The following is a 19,343-nucleotide window of genomic DNA, read 5'->3' on the forward strand; positions in this document are numbered from 1 at the left end:
GCATCTGGTAACCATCATACCCGAAGAATAGGATCTGCGTGTGGCGAGCCACGGGACAGAAACCGTTGGAACGTTTACTGTCGCGTGCCGCTACAAATATTTCTTTTAAGGAGAGCTATAGAATTATTCCGCACCTTTGTTAGACAAAGCGTTCATCCCGTGACCGCGGCTACGTTCGGCGACTGGCTGTCGCCTCGAGCCCAAGCTCACTGTCACAAATCTCGAACAAATACAATCGGATCGAAAGATGACAATTGTTTAATTACGCCTATGATAGAATTTAGATTACGGTGTTAGGGGATTATCCCGAAGTTCCAAAGGGGAGGCTTCGGTGTCCTTTCATCTCCGACATACACATGTACGTTCTCATGTTAGTTTCCAACTTTTTCAACGGAATCATCATAGTTGAGTTTCATTAGAGTGTTAATGAAATTTTAACGTGGAAGTATAACACGCGTAATATATTCGTAAAAATGTCTACAAGTGCTCGAATGTAATGTATGCTCATCTGTGATACTTTAACGATCCCATTGAAACTGCCAAAAGAAAGACAAAGGAAATAAGGTAGAAACAAAAAATAAGGAAGGACAGGGAATTTTCATCAATGCAATTGCCCAAGGCAATTAGAAAATTCAGGCTTAACCGCATGACTCGCGGCTAATTCGAAGCTTACAAGTTCGACCGCAATTTCCCGCGAACTTGTAAAGTATGAAATTCGGTTTCACGTATAATTTGTAGCTTGTCTTTCGAGAACCAGGTCCGCATTATATTCCTTTCTGTTTGCGAAACGCCGTTGCGACTCGCCAAATTGCTTTTCCACTCTTTATCGAACGCGAAACTTCTCTCTGAACCTCTGAAAACTGCTCTCACGAGCAAGGCGTGTTTCTATTTGCATTTGAAACGTGGACCCTCTTTTCTGGGTTCCTCTCGTTCTTCGACCAGAGCGAACCAGAGAATTGCTCATTTAATGGTGTGCATGATCCGCGAGAAAATTGAAGTTTCCAACCTGTTCGTGCGGAACGTTGTTTACCGGCGATGTTTTTTCCTCGATTTCTTTTTCGTTCGCTCTCCTGAGATGATATCTCCGCTCATATTGCTCCTCCCGGCGATTCGTTTAATCGTGACTAGCTTCTGCTGTGCTGTTCGCAAGAATCGCAGTCGTTGCAGTCGCAGTTTCTAACTATATTTTTGACATATTAATCCAAGTTTAACTATCGCAATTCTACTATTTTTATGTGACCCGTATAATTTAATTCGTAGAGCGGTATTTTATAATTATTATTAGGTAATCTTCATTCTTAAATTGTCAATTCGTTAACAAGATCGTAATGGAATAGTAACATCGTGTTATGTTAAAAGATTAGCTTTTAAAAGATACTTTTAATATTGAAATTCTATGATTGTTATGACATTTTTATAATTTAATTCATAGAGTAATTCCATAATTACTATTCGATAATCTTGATTCTTAAATTGCTAATTTATTAACACGATTGTTATGGAATGATAACATCTTCTTATGCTAAAGGATTCATTTTTAAAAGATATTTTTCATATTGAAATTTCATTATTTTTATGATTTCATGCATGAGGTAATTTTCTATCGTTAATATCGAATGATCCCAGTTCTATAAAATTGCAGATTTATTAGGAACGACTCGTAGCCGACAATCGAGATACAATTAGCGAGTTGGAGGATATACAGCGCAGGGCTGCTTCGCTTCAGATTCCCTGTAGCGATCCGCGTGAGTCACGGAGAAAGCCAGAGAGAGGAAGAAATATATATGAAGAGAGAAGAGTTTTGAGTGGTCTTTTTCCTCTGTGGCCTGATTCAGCTCGCTTCGCGGTGGTAAAAATAAAGGAATGCAAATTTAATTACCGGAGTACTCGGCACGTCGACGAACCGCGGGGAGCTACATACATTTCGCAAGTACAGACCCATGACATTTCGCAAAAATTTTAGTTCCAATTAATCTTGTCACCATATTTCCCCGCGTTCTCTCTCCTTCTGCAAAATATCTAACGGTTGGCCCGCGTGTAACGTTATTATATGCGATATTACGATCGAACAAAAATGACAATGTCATTCGCGTTAATTGACACGACAGATCCCTGCCATAAGTGGATAAATAATCTCCATTTAGTACGATGCAGTTCTTTTTTCCGTCCCTCTGAACGACGATTTAATTATTCATCCATTCAAAAGCTAATGCTAATATGTAATGCGTAATTGAATGAATTATGTCGTTGTTAAATAAAGTAGCAAGAAATTGTGCGATAATGTTTGACTGATTTTTTACATTATTTAGCTATGTTTCGGTATTCATTAATGTATAAAATATTAGATAATGTTTTAATAATTCCTCTGTGCGATAAATTTTGTAGTACGGCATATAATGATTCATGGCATGTGCTGTCGATACGGTGTCCATCACTGCCACCATTAAACTGTCATTCTGAATCGCTCATTTTTCAAATGGAATTCGTTTTATTCAATTTTTCACATAAAATCCATTTTTTTCGAGTTAAATTGTAGTGAAAAGTATTTTTAAAGAATCTGTGCTCTATACATATAGATAATATCTATGTATTCTTTATTTTATATACATATATATTTATAGTATATAATAATATAATATATGGAGAATATATATTTATTCTCTATGTCATATATCATAGAAAATATTTTTCATAAAGAGCAAACTAGAACCAAAGCTGTACTAACATCAAATGTACCATTTAATAGAACTAAGCACCGATTTTCATATCTCTGATACAGTATCATTCGAACGATATTACTAAGCCATATTTCGATGTATATCGACTGATTGAAGCACTGCACAATATAAAATAACAATGTGTGATTAAGGTAAATCCTGTCTTTTAGCGCCATAAATCGCTATTATTCACGTTCGAATAATCGCACGAATGGATGAAAAAGAAAAATCAGTCAAATGGATTGCGAGCTTTCACGCGCGTGAACTCACGCATCACGCGAGCATTATGCGTGCCTTAACACCAACCGTAATGGATTAATCCCCTTTTTACTGTGCCTTCCATACAGAATCGTATTCCCAGCGCGATTCACTGTCACACCGAAGGAAATGTCATCCATCACTCGGGTTGTCTCGAAACTGTGTGCTCGAAAAAAGGCTTGACAGACGAACAGACGGATATGTGTTCAACATAAGCCGATTTGATAGGGAAAAGGTGAGTCTGTATCCGTTTTGAGGTATATATATACACCTATCTACAGTTGTAAGGAATGAGTTGCTATAGCGTAGAATTTACGCGTACTCCGTTCGAAGCTAGGGATAAGTAGTATTAGACAGTCACTGAACGGACAAGTCGATTCTACTGGGAATATGCACGAAACACGCTGCGCACGTCTGTTATACACGTGCAAATAGCTTCAGTAGCAGCTAATTTTAATGAAATATTTTATCGTATTAACGTTGGACGAAGAATCGTAGGTTTTAAAAATAAGATTTGAATTACGGTGAGTTATGTGCCAACTTATAATACTGATAAATCTTTCAGTATCTCGAAATTTTATTCCAAAGGGGTTCCTTTTGATATTGTGGGCATTTGAATTGAAGTCAAGCTGTTGAAAACCAATCAGTCTCTACTTTTTGTAAATCTTATACCGAAATAATGTTCAGCTTCCAGGAAATGGATAATTCGGATTAATTTGGTCTAATAACTCAAAGAATAAAATGTAAATGGTAAATGTAGTCGATTGCTAAAGATCTCTTCGCCCTTTGAAATTTTATTCCAAAGTTCTTGCTCATATTCTGGCCACAGCAATATTAATCGCGGCGGGTGAATAATGGTCGAAAAATTGAAATTCGAGTACAGAATTGGGGCCATTGTTAATTTCTTTGATCCTCTGAAATTTTATTCCACAATTTTTGCCAATATTACGGTAACAGGAATGTATTAATTACTGAGAGTGAATAATGGCGCAAAATATAAAATTTAAATAGCGGTTCATTGCCGAGTTCTTTCATTCTTTGAAACCTTATTCCAAAGCTTCTATTTATATTCATATTTCAAAATTATTTTCCCAATTACATCAGAGATCAAATCTTCCGTTTTCTATAGATTTCTCCTTCCTCCTAAATTATTGATAATAAAATTCTCGCTGGTATGAACCGTAAAAGTCAATTCTTTGGATTTTCCAAGAACTTCCCGATGCGGAGGAGCAACCTTCATACCACCAACTTCATAAAAATCGAGAATATATGTGAACGAAAAAGGGGAAGTCGTGAGGAAAAGAAAGGAAAGAGACGATTCACCGGAAAGCATAGCAGGGTACTATTCAGTAGCTTGATAAACACACCGCACGGAGGAAAAGGCTGAAAAAGAGTGGAACAGGAGTGGAAAAAATGCGGAAGAGCGTCTCCTGATCTGCATTTTTCATTTAGTCCCTGTTCCCTTCGGATAAAATGCATTAACGAGTGCTCGCGTGAATCATACTGCACCCCATACGGACCACTGGTTACCATGGACGAGTAGCAATTCGGAATAACAGTGCAAACAGCATTGGTGCGGTTGTTCGTTCGCGACATCATCGTATATTTAATTTTGTATACACCATTTGCATATCGAGCTCGCTTTGCATCTTGTTGGGACTTCAGAAACGCTGATTTTCAAATCAGCAAATTTTCAGATCAATCAATCACTTTCTTTGCTTTTTACAGGGTCTCTGAACATCGTAGTGCAAGTAGGAGAGTTTTAATTAGTTGCCCTCTTATTTTGCAATTTATATTCGAATTAATACTTATGTTAGAATAGGCTATGGAAATTGTGTTTATACGATGGAATATAAAATTCTTTTGGAATCTTCTTTAAGCGTATTATTGCTTGTAAAAAGTAGAATAAAACAAAGTATTCATTTGTGTTTAAATTCCCAAATGGACGAATGGAGCTGATGGTCGATTAACACTTTAACGAAAGAATATACCAGTTATCGGTCTACTTAAAAATTTCATTAACCATGGCAGATAATTTTTAAACGTAAAATATAAATATTTGAAATAATATGTAACTCGAGAAACGTTGAAGAAATTATATAGGAATATTAATAGAAGCCTTTCTAATATAGATGTAAATGTTCATACTAATATCTCAAACTAAAATGCAATAATTTGAAGAAAAATTGATGAATTTTCTTTTATTTTCTAAACGTGTTCCGGAAGGATAAAAATAAAACTAAGTACGTCGACGTCGGTGAAGCGTTAACCTTCTAGATATCACAGAAGTTGTACAGTTCTCTGAGGCGGGAATTACTTGAAACGGAGAGGAACCAATTTCTCTAGCTTCCTCGATACTTTCAGCGATAATTTCGTTAGAAATACGTCGAAGGAACGATCGAAATCTGAACATTACTGGCTTCACGCTCGATTTCAACTTCGAGATATGTCTCGTACAGAATTCTCTCGCGTGCACCCTCATCCCTTTTCTCCCCAGGTATTTTTCACCGGTGCTATTGATCATTCTCGTCGACAAGGTGTGAGATTGAAAACGTGTCTGTTCGTACCGGCGCGGCGCCGCGGACAATTTCCGCTGCGTCCTCGTTTTCGGCTGGAGGACCTCTTTCTGTTAATTTTAGAAAGGACTGTCGGTTCTGCTAGGAATCGTGACTAGAAAATGAGGAAAGCCTTGGTGGCAAGATGCAGATAATTCATTTTGTTTACGCTCGTTGTGTTTATACAACTTTATCACATTATTTTACTGTTTGGTCTTCGTTGGATTAAAGCACGCGCATGGCTGGCCGTGTCTGACTAGTTACTGACTAATACTACTTCTCGCTTGTTATAATAGGAAATCAGACAATAAATCTTCGTTGCAGGAAAATTTCAACTAATATAAGAAATTATTTCTTGATTTCGCTGCTCTGCGTTTACGTAGAGTTTAATTTATCCCTTTGGGAAAACTCCGAAGTGTTTTATGGGCATAAAAGCTTCCTATGATAAATGTTCAAATATTCTCGCGAGCCAATGTATATTTTGATAATGTCTATTGAAAACATATAGCATCCATTTCGAGTTATACAGAACCGAGTGCAGCAGGATTAACGTTTCCTCGACTCAACAGGAATATTCAATGCCATTAACTCACTCGACGATCGAACGAAGAGGCGAAAGCCGATTCTCAAACAAAGAAGGCAACACAGTGGATTATCCTTCCCGATCTAGCAGCAACAGCCACTATCCACAATCGTCGTGCAATTAATTACGTGCTGGCCGTTTAATTACGTTAATTTCAGGAATACCGCAACGATCACCGGCATGAGACTCGTTCGGCAAACGTGTTTACGCGGTATGTGATTCCCTATGTTCGATAATTGCACGCCCCTGTTTCCTATATTTCCTTTAAATTTGATCATTTTTTCCCAGAGAGATAGCTGCAATTCCCGGTGAATGCCTATGAGTAGCGAGATACGCGAGGAGAAAAAACGAATGGAGAAAAGAGCGAAAAAAGAACAACGAAAGAAGATATGAAAAAAGAGAGAGAATAGGTGAGAGAGAGAGAGAGAGAAAGAGAACCGGAGAGGGAGGAAGAGTAAAAAAAGAAACAGTAAAATGAAAATTCACGAGGGTGTGCGTGAGACGTTGCTTCGTTTCATTTCCGTGGAAAATTTATTGGATATATCGACGGGTAGGGTGAGTGGTAGCGGCCGTTTAATTAAATCAATAATAAAGGGATAAATAAACTGTGCGATTCCGTATGGATGAGTTTTCATCCCGTGATTTTCGTTCGATGAAACTCGTTACACGAGTCGATGATATTTATACGGAAACGGCGTCGCAGTGAACCCGATATAAATTTTTGATGATATAACTTTCAGTCTCGGAATTGTTGATTCGATGATTGCCCGGATGTTTATTAAGAGCGTGGTAAAAATATCGACCATTTGCACGAGCCTCCGTACATTAATGTTTGTTAATCACAGTTCATACTCGAGGCTCGATTTATTAATATTTGTAATTTATTGGAGAATTGGAAAGATTTGAATTAATATGCACCGTTTAATTAGACGTAAAGGAGTATTTGCTCCTCTGCCAGGCGGAAGGATGTTCGTGAATGTAATTATAAGAATTTTGCTATCGAGCAGGCCTCAGTCGCTGCGTGTAATTTTATGGAATACGAAATGTAATCGGCGGACTCACCTGTGCATCTGCGAGGATGCGCCGCATCAAAGCCAAGGTGGGGTGCGTTGTGAGGTCATCTTCGAGGGCAAGTGCTTCACCTTCTTTGTTTAAGCGGTTTAAGGTATTGAGGGCTGCAACACAATATAAACCTTGTAATATGAATCTTGTAACATCAACTAAACCAACGAAATAATAAGGAGATGGAAAAAATGAGAATAAAGTAGGAAGAAAAAGCAAGCAAGCCAAAGTTCGTCTGCAGATTATACCATTTTTAGTTTAATTAGTTGGGTTACCCAGAATTTTATAAATCATGGATCCAATTAATTTTATCGTAATAATCACAATAATAAATAAAAACTGTGTCATTAAATCTTACGATGGTCGAACAGTAACTTCCATTCGAAATATTTTTTGGTAAAATATAAATTCCAAGATTAACTCTTTAAATCATTTTATCATAAAAAAATTCCATAAATTCGAGGAAAATACGAAAAAATCTTTGTTAAAACACTTTGACGACTGGTGTCGCGTAGACGTGACTTCGTTCTGCCATCTGCTGTTGACTGCCGTCACGTTTACGTGACTTCAGCCTTTCTTTTAATTTAATCGCCACTTGAGCGTGAGACAAACGATTCCCGTGTTTGAAAGTGTTCTACTAAAGTAAAGCGATTTACGAATGCGCTGAAAAGACCGGCAATTTGTGAGTCTAATGATCCAGCAAAAGTGAACGGTCAGAAAATGATTATAATCCCAATTTCTGTAACTGTATGGGACAATCAAAAAATAAATAAACAAAATTCATATAACGTTTATGCGTGTAGAAAATAAATGAAGATAATATGATAAAGATTTGATAATGATGATGGATTCGATACAATTTATTCAAAAGATGTATCATAATTATAACAACAGACAATATAAGGCGTAGGCCAAAATTTGCGACCGACAAAACGTCAACGTAGAATTTCAATTCCTTCAAACAAACTTCTCTGACTCGAAAAAAAAGGACCAAGATTATAACGTGGAAATTCCAAGGCAGAGTTAAATACAAAAGACCAGGAACCATGGGATTTGTGCTGACAAGATGGCCGTCGTATCCTGACTCGTTCATCTCGCATTACCTTCGCCGAAGTCGTTGCTACGACGGGATAATTGAATTCTCAGAGCTTGGTGCTCGTGGCGCGAAGGTGGAAAGGCCCGAGGGGTGCTAAACTGTTATCGACAAGCTCGTTTCGATCATAGGTCAGAGACGATGAGCCACGCCATCCCTATGTCTCGTCCTTTTCTTACTCCTCCTGATACATCGCGTTCGACTTTTTCGAGTGCGCTTTGATGTACAACTCGCACGAGAAACTTTCGTTTGAATTGTTTCGACATCGATTCGCTGAATTCGAATCGATGTTCGATGGGTTACCGATCGACTGTTTTCGATTTTCTATCGATGCTTTCTGTCGATTCACAACACGTTCGTGGTCGAAAGTTTTGAAACGATCGATGTACGCAATGGTAAGCGAAATAAATTTGATTTTTTCTCGGTTTAGATGATTTTAAGATCCTCAGAGTGTCAGGGTGTACAGTGCTTGGAATAATTATAGATTCAAACGCGGTTGCTACATTATTTCTCCAATATTTCCAAGAAACCATTATTCGTGTCTGGGCGTGTCAAGTGAAATCGTTTTTATAAAGGGTAAGTTGAACGCTGCAGAATATCAGGAGCTGTTACATGACGAATTATTGCCTTTCATAACTGAAATAGGAGATCAAAAGACTATTTTTCACGAAGACAATGCTCCCATTCATACAGCCGCCATTATAGAAACGTGGTTTCAAGATTTCGGAATAGAATTTCGCCAGTCACGAAGAGGTTGAGAATTTAGAATTTTGGAAAATAAGGTAAGAAATTTGAAAAAATGGTCACGCTGAAATGAGTTGAAAAATTAGAATCTTCGAATTTTTTAAATGTATTTACGTAATCGAAACTTAGACACTGAGATAAATTGAAGGTTGAGAATTTTGAAAGCTGAAATCGACCGAAAGTCCATAATTGAAACTGCAGTCAGTCATTGAACTTTGAAAATTGGGATCAAGTGAAAATTTACAGATTTGGAAATTCGTTTGAAAATTGGTTGATAATGAAACTGGAACTGTGAATACTGACTGATCAAGTAGATCTGTCGAAATACGAGACTAATTGGAATTTAGAATTTTGGAAATTGGGAACAATAGTAGATTGGCAAAGTCGAAGAAGGTTAAAAATATCGTCCTTCAAAAATTGAACTAAATTCAAATTGTCGAACTTTGGAAACTTAAAAATTCCAATGATACCGAATAACATTCAAATTACTTTTTTCCTAAACTTTACATACACTTAACGTTTCTATCTTTGAGTTCTACTAACTTCATCGATTATATTTTTAAATTTAACAAGTGCTTTTAACTATTTTATATTAAAATGTTTCCTTTTAGTTGTAAAAGCCCATTAATATTATGTCACGTCTTTCTTGCGACTTTCAATTCTATTCACCAATATATAATACAATATAATATTACAAATATAATATTATTAAAATGAATAACACGAACAAACGTAATATCATTGATACGTGATAAGACATTTTCAGCAAATACTAATGAACATACCCAGAAGTTTCATAATAAAAAAGTTTCCTATCGATTACCTCGATATTACGAATATTTCTGAAAGTTTTATCTTCTAGAGAGGATTCCGAGTCGATGAACATTCTCGGTAATTTCATTTTATTCCTCATCCGGGCGATACAAATAATTCATGGGGTAATTGCGTTAAGTTTATTCTGCTCACACCTTCGACCAAGTGTTACATCCTTTCATCAAGAAGTTGTACGCAGCGAGTAATTAAGCGACGAGATAAGAAATCCGTTTCGTTGCCCCCCACGTAACGAACCTTTAAACATTCTCGCTTAATTAGTTTTCAAATTCGAGCAATTACACCATGGCCGAAAGCGAACACCGGCAATTACCCGACTAACGAAGTTACCAACAATCTTTGCCGTGTAAATAAGTTGCTCCGGCCAGTTAACAGATGAAAATCAACCGTTTATTAATTCATCGTGAATCTTTTATTTCAGTATTTAATCGTAATTTATTCGATCATTGACTTGATCACAAATGTTACGGTGGACTGGGCGTTGTAATACGATTTGTAGAGAATTCTATCGAGAATTTCCCCGTATAGAGAACCGCAGAGAATTATTCTGTAATTCTAGGATTTGCAGAAAGATTTCTAGAAAATTTCATGTTGTAAATATTACTAATATTGTCGTCGCCTGAACGTGAACATATTAAGGGAAAAGCGTTAGGGATGAAAACCTCGCGTGAAAAATTCAGAATTTGCAGCAAGATGTTCGTAGAAAATTCTACATTTCAAACATTAATATTGTCGTCACGTCGTCCGGATTTAAGGATATACAGGAACAAATTTCGTACAGAGAATTCAAAATGTGCAATAAGTTGTGCATAAAATTTATTACGTTAGAAAATTTTAAGAATAAAATTTCTTCTAGAAAATTGTTTAAAATCCAACGAAATTTTTTAGAGTTTGTGTTTTAAAAATATCATCATCCGATGGATGTGATATTGCGAAATAAAATGTCATATTGTATGAAATTTTCTTCACATTATTCAGCTATTATCAACAATGTTCATTGCGCGTTATACTACGTAATACAGTGGAAGATTATCAGGGACGATTGGGGTAATGTGTAATTGACGGAAAACATCGAAATTCGATGACATTTTCCACAATTCGGAGCACTGTACTGTTTTGGTGGATATCGATGCATTAGTACACCTATCGAACTCTCATAAACGTCAATGTAGCGAGCTCTCGAAACTCCTCTCTCTCTCTCTCTCTCTCTCTTTTCCAATCGCTCGTTCAATTCGATACTCGATTTATATCCCATCAAATTCTCATTTATTAGAAAGTATCGAGATAAAATTTGAAGTACGTAGACGGTTCGTTACGGATGTGAAGTTTTGTAGATAAAGCTAACATATGATCGGCGTTATATTATTGAAAATAAAAAAGCGGCCAATTCAAAAGTTCCAGTATTTTTAAGCATTGCTCTATCGAAAAAAAGTGAAGTCTCTGAGAATTGAGGTAAAAATGGCAGATAGAAAAATGTCTAAAATATCTTGAACGTTTAATTGGCCAGTTTAAATAAGATTTTAGTAGACTTTTTAATAAGTAAGAACTTTCATTGGGAGTGATCAAACCGATACGTTGACGAATACTATGAAAACGAATATTATCGTGATTAAAAATACTACATATAATCATAGAATAGTTAACACAGGATTCACCAACGATTATGATGTAAAACCTGTACGAAAGAAAAATTGTAAATTTAAAAAATTTCTGCAAAAATACCAATTAATCGTTCCGATTCGTTTTAGTAATATTTCCCTTCTATTCCGTCCGATATTCACATTAAATTCTGCGTTTTCGTTCGTTAGAGAGTGAAAGATGTTTAAAAATCGTGGTATCCGTTTGATTGTCCACCTTAATATCTTTTCGTATTCCTTTGGAGGAGATGGTTTTACGTTTGCAGAGAGTTAAGACAGGCAAGTACACGCATCGGGTTACGGTCAGGTATGTGCATTAAGGCACATAAAGGGCTTACGTAGACGTAGGCGACCCTCCCAGCTGGTATATAGGTCTACGTGCAAACACGCAAGCACGTTAAGTGCGCTTCCAGCACGAGGTCGCTATGAGACCAGCAGGGAACCGCGAAGGGGTTAGCCTGATATATGGGATAGCTTGATATTATGCGCCTCCGCACAGACCGGAGGAATATTCTTTACGATCTTTCCTCGAAAATGAAACCTATTCGATACGTCGAGATATACTCGACAAAATAGCCAGCTTTTATTTAACTTCGCGTGCAGATTCGTACTATTTTTGCAGACAGGAGATTAACCCTTTTATTGCGATTAGGTTGTCCGGAAAGTGTCTATCTTTTACAGACACGTCTTTTGCAACGACGCATCTTTATACAAACATGAAACCTAATCTGTCGAACGTTGTGATCTTTATTTTGATAGATCAAAATGGATCATACATAATTCGATAAAATAATATAAAACGGAAAATGTTATGTATCCATTATTTCCCTATAAAACGAAAGAAACTTTTCGGACGACCTAATATAAATGGTATCATAAATATTGTTGTAATTTCACTGAGAGTTTCACTAATCTTCAGTTAGTAATAATTGAGTAGCTTTTAATTAGTAATAATTTTATACTTCTACTTGTATAGAGATCAAGAATGTTTCGAAATATAAAATACCATAGTGCGTATTAAAAAAAATAATAAAGTTAGTCTATTGTAATAAAAATAAACTTGTCTGAGCTAGTATAACGAAAATAAACTTCACTGAAAGAATATGATAAAAAGTTAAAGGTAATTTTATAAATAGCACTTTTATTGGCAATATATAATTACTATCGACTAGATCAGCGTTGTTACATCTCATCGAAAACTTTTTGCCAAGGTTTAAGGAATAAAAAGTGGCAATATCCGTAAAAAACATAAATAAAGAAAAGCACTAAATACAGATTACATGGAAACATCTATACAACTTTAATTTATTTTCAGAGTTCTAAGATCTCTGAAACTTCGCTGTAATACCTTCAATTACGATTTATAGCTGTGAGATCTACCATCAACCTTGCTGTAGTACTCAAATTTTTATGTCCGACTCACGCTCAACAAACAAGAACAAGCAACAGGAATTTTTGTTAAACATTTGAACAAAAATTAGTTAGTTTTAAATAAGGTTAAGGTTTAGTTTTAATACAAATTAAAAAGTGTTTCTCATTTTCTGCGACACTTCACAAAATGATATTTTACCTCTTTAAGAAGCACTTTTCAATATATTGAAGTTTGAAAAAGATCGGAGATACCGATCAAGTTGTAAAGTGTTATCGTACATTAAAGCATCTTTCTATTAAAAATGCTATTTTCTACGATTTTTCTTAAACCTTTCACCCGCTCCAGCTACTCACTCCTTTTCTAAAAGCAATTTATTAGAAGATTAGAGACTTCTTTCAAAGTCAGTTTCAGCTGCATCCTCTACGGTGCTTTATGAAATAGCAACGACCAATCACCAAGAAAGCCCCATGTGCACCATGGTAATCCATATACCACTTTTTTTTCCTGCAAGACTCACCTTCCTCGAAGGGCTGCGCCCGTTTAGCGAATGCCCTCGAGAAAACGCCGCGCGGTTTCGAGGTCTCCACGCCGTTTTCTACGGCTGCGCTCATTTTTCTGAGTGGTCCTTCACGGAGCTTGTGTTCCCAGGATGATAAAAGGGACCATCTGAAATTCACGTGACACTCAACATCTTTGTTTAAAGAATCCGCGGTCATGGTGCGAGAGCTTTGATACGAATCTCCGTTTGACGTTCCTGCAATCACTTTTCACCCCCTAATTAAACGATTGAAACGATTTTCTACCGTAAAATAATTCTCCCTTATTATTGGGTTTCAATTGTATAGACGATCTTCTTTCTGTTATTAAAGTTGGATTTGAGGAAATAAAAGATACTTCACGAGCTTGGATTTTGAGATATTAGAAGTACTTCTTATGCTTAAAATTGAATTTGCTATACGTTTAATAATTAAAAATTTACTATATTATAATTTATAATTACTAATTATACTATAATTATTTGTTATATCAAATATTTGCTATATATTTCTTATCTTTATTTCATTTTATTTCTATTTTTTTATATATATATCATATATATTTTGCTATATGGTTGCTATAAATTTATACTTAATAAAATATGTATATATAAAAATAATAATAGATACGAATAAATCGTCAATTCAATTGGTACTGATGTGTCTAATGTTACGCTATTGAAATATTGTACCACAATGGTGAATAAAGTTTAATGTATCTAGATACAGAAGCACGTAAAACCTGCAAGTCCTGTAACACGGTGTTACAGAAAATTAACGGAATTTATGTCACTGCTCATTATTACAAAAAAATATTACATCATGTACTTCATTTCACCATCTTGATTCGTTTCATAACGATGAGAATACGATGTTCCCTGCGATTTCACCATTTCCACTTATCACCAAGATTCCAACAGATAATAAAAAAGAAAACTCCGGACGATCTACATATCTAGTTTTCACACATTTTCTCCAACGTACACTATTATTTTATTGCTGCAGTAATGTTTTGCAATTTTCCTATTGCCCCGGAATATATCACCTTGGCTACGTAACAATGCGTCATATTACATCACTATAGATATTCGCACAATGTCCCTAGTTAATTGCTGTTCTTCAATCAAGAGTTTCCCTTTAATTAAATGTAGATTATCTGATTACGGAGTAGAGATTACAACGAAGAACTGCCGGTGGTACGTCAAAGATTAAAAGCAACAAAGGGTGAAATCCCGTACAACATTGCATTCAAGGTTCTCTCTTTACGAGGCCTGGATAACATGGCATTAAGTCTACTCTGTTTAATTACTAAATCTTTATAATCTTCGCGAGCATTTTAATGCTGTGTCCAATGGAAGGCTGTTCTGGGAGATCTAACGATGACGTTAACGATTGTTTGAGCATGATTAAATTGCGAGCACCGATTTTAGAAAGGAAAAAGGTAGAACGGTGCTAAAAATCTTGATACTAAATTCTTTTAACGATAAAAATATGAGTGGAGGTTGCAGAAAATGGCAGGCTGAAAATCGTAGTGATGTAGGTCAAGATTTTGAAGTTCTGGATTTATAATTACCCATTTTAATCTTCAAACGTATTATTCCTTTAGTTTCATAATTAATTAAGTTGTAATTTTACTCTGTGTTTGACACGTTCGTGATTTGGAAAAATATAATATAGTAATAATAATATTTATCATAAGCTAGACTAAATGTCTATTGTACGTTTATGTTTAAACTTACAGATCTATGTCGGTAGTTATTTTCCTAAAACTTATTTTACACCTTCAATACTTTTTCCTTGGTTCTGCTCTAGTACTAAACCATATTATACTAGCAAATTTCCTTAGACATACATCAGTGTAACTTTAGCCTGTGTTCTTATTTACACTCTATTGAACTCTATCCCCTTCTTTGCTTCCTGGATAAATGATTTGGAAAAATATAATGGATTTTTTGTAACAATAAACACAGACTACGATTTCACGAGGAATAGGAATGAACTTACACCACTATGATTCTCACTCCTGTCATTGAGTATAGTTGATTTTCTCTTTCGAGGTGAATCTGATTCAAGAAAATGGAAGACGATTTATGGAGCGTGAATCTCTGTGATATAAAACATTTCTATGGGAAAATAAACAAGTGAAAGCTGTAGTTATATTTCTCGCGGAGAGAACAAAGATTTATAGAGTGTCTGCAAGTGGTATATTTTTGTGAAACGATCCTAGAAAGCAAAAACTCCTGCAATTATTTTCGCAAAGACTACACGAATTAAATTTTATATAGATTTCATTTAAAATACTTTATAAATTGTACACTCCCATTTGCAAATATTATATCACTCTTTTGGTATTGTAATTAATATTGTAATACTGTAATTGTTATTCTATTAATATGTAATTATTCATATAAACTTCTCTACTATTATATATTTTGAATCATGCAGAAACCATGTGAATTAATAACACGCAAGACTTATTAGTATTTCGAGTTACGTTGAAAGGTTGATAAACTCTTGCTTTAAGCTTCACAATTCTAGTTTATCGTCCAGACGTAACCCTTAGAGCGCGAGCTTTGACAACGGATATCTACAGCGATGGTAGGATAAACATCCCCTAAAAATTCGAGGCTTACGGTCCCTCGTATTATTAAGGGTACTGTGTATGTACATACACATCGTTCCCCCTCGATGGAACTCGATATTCGATCGTCATAATTTATCATTACACAGGGAAAAGGACACGTTCGATAAATCCTCGTTGCGTTCAACCAAGTTTGCTCGTTGATTTACGCGCCTTACTGTTAGTGACTTTAGTCATAAGGGAGACACGGTATCTATGGGTCTATGGTGGCTTCTTGCCAATACAAAGCAAAATGGAAAATTAATAAATAGATAAATAAATGCTTTTGATCATAAGAAAGATTTGTAATATACAAAGGAGTATGGAAAATAAATAAATAATAAATAAACAAAATAAATGAAGTGGAAAATCGAGAAAGAAATCATGAGCCAATGGTCAAGTGTATTATTAAGATATCTATAATTTCATAACAATAGAAACGATAGATTGTCTTCGATTTTCTATTCGAAGAGAAATGAATTAATGATTTGATCGTTCAAAATATTGATAATCCAAGTGATACGAATATATTTTTGTACTCTTCGAAATAATCTATTCCGTTCGATTTTATGTTTGGAAATAAACATATCAATAATTTAATCGCTTAAGATATTTATAATCCAGGTGACACAAGATAATTTGGCTTTGCCAATTAATTCTTTAACTACGGTAGATTTGGTTGACACTATTACAATGCCAATAGAGCTGCGAATTTACATTTTGCTACAAATAGAATATAGAAAAGGTGAGTACTAATTTTTAATTGAAATTATTTCAAATTTACACACAAGTTATAAAGTATCAAATTTGGAAAATAACTGTTTATTACTACGAACATAATAATTCCTTATTGTTAGATACACATTAAAACAATTGAATGAGATAATGGTACAGAAAGAAGTTCTCAAGTCAAGCTATGTTCAACTAGAATCTTTAGTTACTACAAAAGTTTCATACTACGAAACTGCTGCAATCACATTGCGATTGAAAGAGAATAATTACACACACAGGTTGGAAGATCGAAATGAATTAATTAAACAAATTAAAAGACGTAAACGAGAAGAGTTTAAGAACAATTCTGCGAAGCTAGAGATAAGCCAGAATTAGAATAAATTAAGGAACAAACATTAGATCAAACAGACTGGATGCAAAATGAGCGAGTAATTTCGTTTATTATAGAGAAACAGCTGGAGTTGTCACGTTTATTCCGAGCCGTGGCAATTTCTAATGCACGACCCCCTGGAGTTCAATTCCGAAATGGACATATACTGGTTTGCCGATCCCTTTTGTCAAACGGAGGGAGCGTTCGGCAGATGACAGTTTCATTTACAGGATCGCAGCTGAAGCCACGGCAAAACAGCGATTTTCTTTCCTTTCCAAATTGCATACAAAATAATACAAAATAAAATAAACATTTATTTTCGCCAATAAAAGAAAACAAGCAATTTCATTTTATAAAAGAGTAATTCTGTTTTAGTAAATACGTTCAAAAAATTTTATTGAAAAATCAGTGAAAATTTAAGAGACGCTAGTTTATATATCTCAAAAGCCGAAAACTTCCTAATTAAAATTGTCATTATTAAAATATATTTTAAAGATCCAAAATCCTTAAACGAAACTACCTTAGTCTATAGATGTTATGAATTTGAAATGCTACTGTATAGATTGCAAGTTTTCAAATTAAATTCTTTTTCTTTTATCTCTGTTTCCTTCTTTTTCCTTTTTCCTTTTTTTTTAAGGTACACAAAGTTCTAAATAACGCAACTAATTTAATATATATAAATTTCCGGAGTTCGTAAGTTTCCAATTTGATCCACAAAATGAAATCCGTTGAAATCGAATTAAAACCATCTTCACAAATTAATCATAAAATCACTCTGTTTTTCAAATCTGTAGAAGCTTCTCCTAATGATTCATTCCATATTTCACTGTGAAACTGGATTTTCCACGACTGTTTCGACTAATAGAAATTAACGGGCGAAATTTTCTGCACTTGTTTAATTCAAAGTTCGAGGTAAATGTAAATTCGATTCGCGAGGACGATATAAATGATGCTGAGAACTGGAGGAAGAAAAATCTCATTAGGAAATTCCATTTTTGCGCGAACGACGCGTATATTCTGGCAAGCTTGTTCTTCCACTATTTCCTTTTTCACCGTTGGAATGCAAGTTGCTATGGTGGATCCTTCTTCTGTCAGAAGTTTCAGAATGGATGATAATTCTTGAAACAGAGGCGCGTCCTCGCGAAACGTAAATTTCGTGGTTTGGCTTCACCAGTTCGCCTGTACCTCGTTGCCAAGGGATTCCAAATGTAAACTTGCTACACTGTCAATTTACAGGGATATTCGTGCGGAGAGTAGATTATCCAAAGAAAATTAACAAGGTTTCCGATCTCACATTTGGTTGCCAGTAAAGATGAAAAATCGACGATTAATAATTATTCTTTGTAAATTATAAATTAGTGTTGCTTAAGAAAGTAAGTTTCGAACGATCAATTGTAAATCAACGTTGAAGGAAAGAATGAAAAGAAATCAAGAAATTAAGTAAATAAAGTTAAATTAATATCTATAAGAACTTACGAATCGCGGACAAGTATCGAATTTTATTTCTCTTTCAGTATCTCTTCACTATCTATGATAAAATTGGCCAAGAAATGTTATCTTTCATATATTTTACATATACCTATACTTTACATATTGTATACATATTTGCATATTCTATATTTTTACATATTTTATGTACCCAATATTTTATACGCGTATCTTTTCTTACAAAAACATAGATAAGAAATATAGAATGAAATTTTTGGCCACATTCCTAATTTTCTCAGATAACATTCTACGCTCCACAAGCGACACTCTGAACTAACCAAATCCAGCTTTACATCCAAAATTCCTGCAAAACGTAGCTTCACTATATTATCATTTCTGCATACGCAGATTTATCACTGTACTTAAGGGAACGCGAATATTTTCCCGAAGGTTCTGAAGTATTAGGATAAGGACAGATTGCAGATATTACTGGCACATTAATTCCGAAATCTATGCGGCAATATCTCAGTGCAGATTCCTGCTATCTTAGAATAGGGTGGATAATGCCGATGTAATTTGTATTTACGAGCCTCCGCAGAGCCATTGCACGGCATTGCTCAATGGAGCACACATCCTCTTAGAAAAGAAGCATCGATCGGCGAATAAAGCTAAAGGAAAGAGCGTTCCAGAATTTCTAGTGACACGAAAGATTTCTAGCTAGAAAAATATCTTCGCTAACCGAACCCATCGATACGTTCGGATTTTTTATTCGCGCGAATCTCATTAATGGAAATAGGTTCTTTTT

General features: G+C 35.1%; 1 protein-coding gene across 17 annotated transcripts in view; it reads right to left on the bottom strand.

Moving 5' to 3' along the window:
• Positions 1-19,343, bottom strand: part of LOC100749695 (kazrin) — a 139,062-nt gene that overhangs the window by 47,881 nt on the left and 71,838 nt on the right. For 15 of the 17 annotated variants that reach the window (XM_033323347.1, XM_033323348.1, XM_033323344.1 and 12 more), the window contains one exon: positions 7,176-7,288. In XM_033323347.1, the coding sequence (XP_033179238.1) occupies positions 7,176-7,202 (27 nt within the window). In that variant the 5' untranslated portion in view covers positions 7,203-7,288. Of the gene's footprint in view, positions 1-7,175; positions 7,289-13,369; positions 13,519-19,343 lie in introns of all 17 variants that reach the window. The other 2 variants (XM_012390993.3, XM_033323340.1) reach the window with 1 other exon arrangement.

Source organism: Bombus impatiens, unplaced genomic scaffold (genome assembly GCF_000188095.3).
Source record: "Bombus impatiens unplaced genomic scaffold, BIMP_2.2 scf_0914, whole genome shotgun sequence".
NCBI classification, from domain to species: Eukaryota; Metazoa; Arthropoda; class Insecta; order Hymenoptera; family Apidae; genus Bombus; species Bombus impatiens.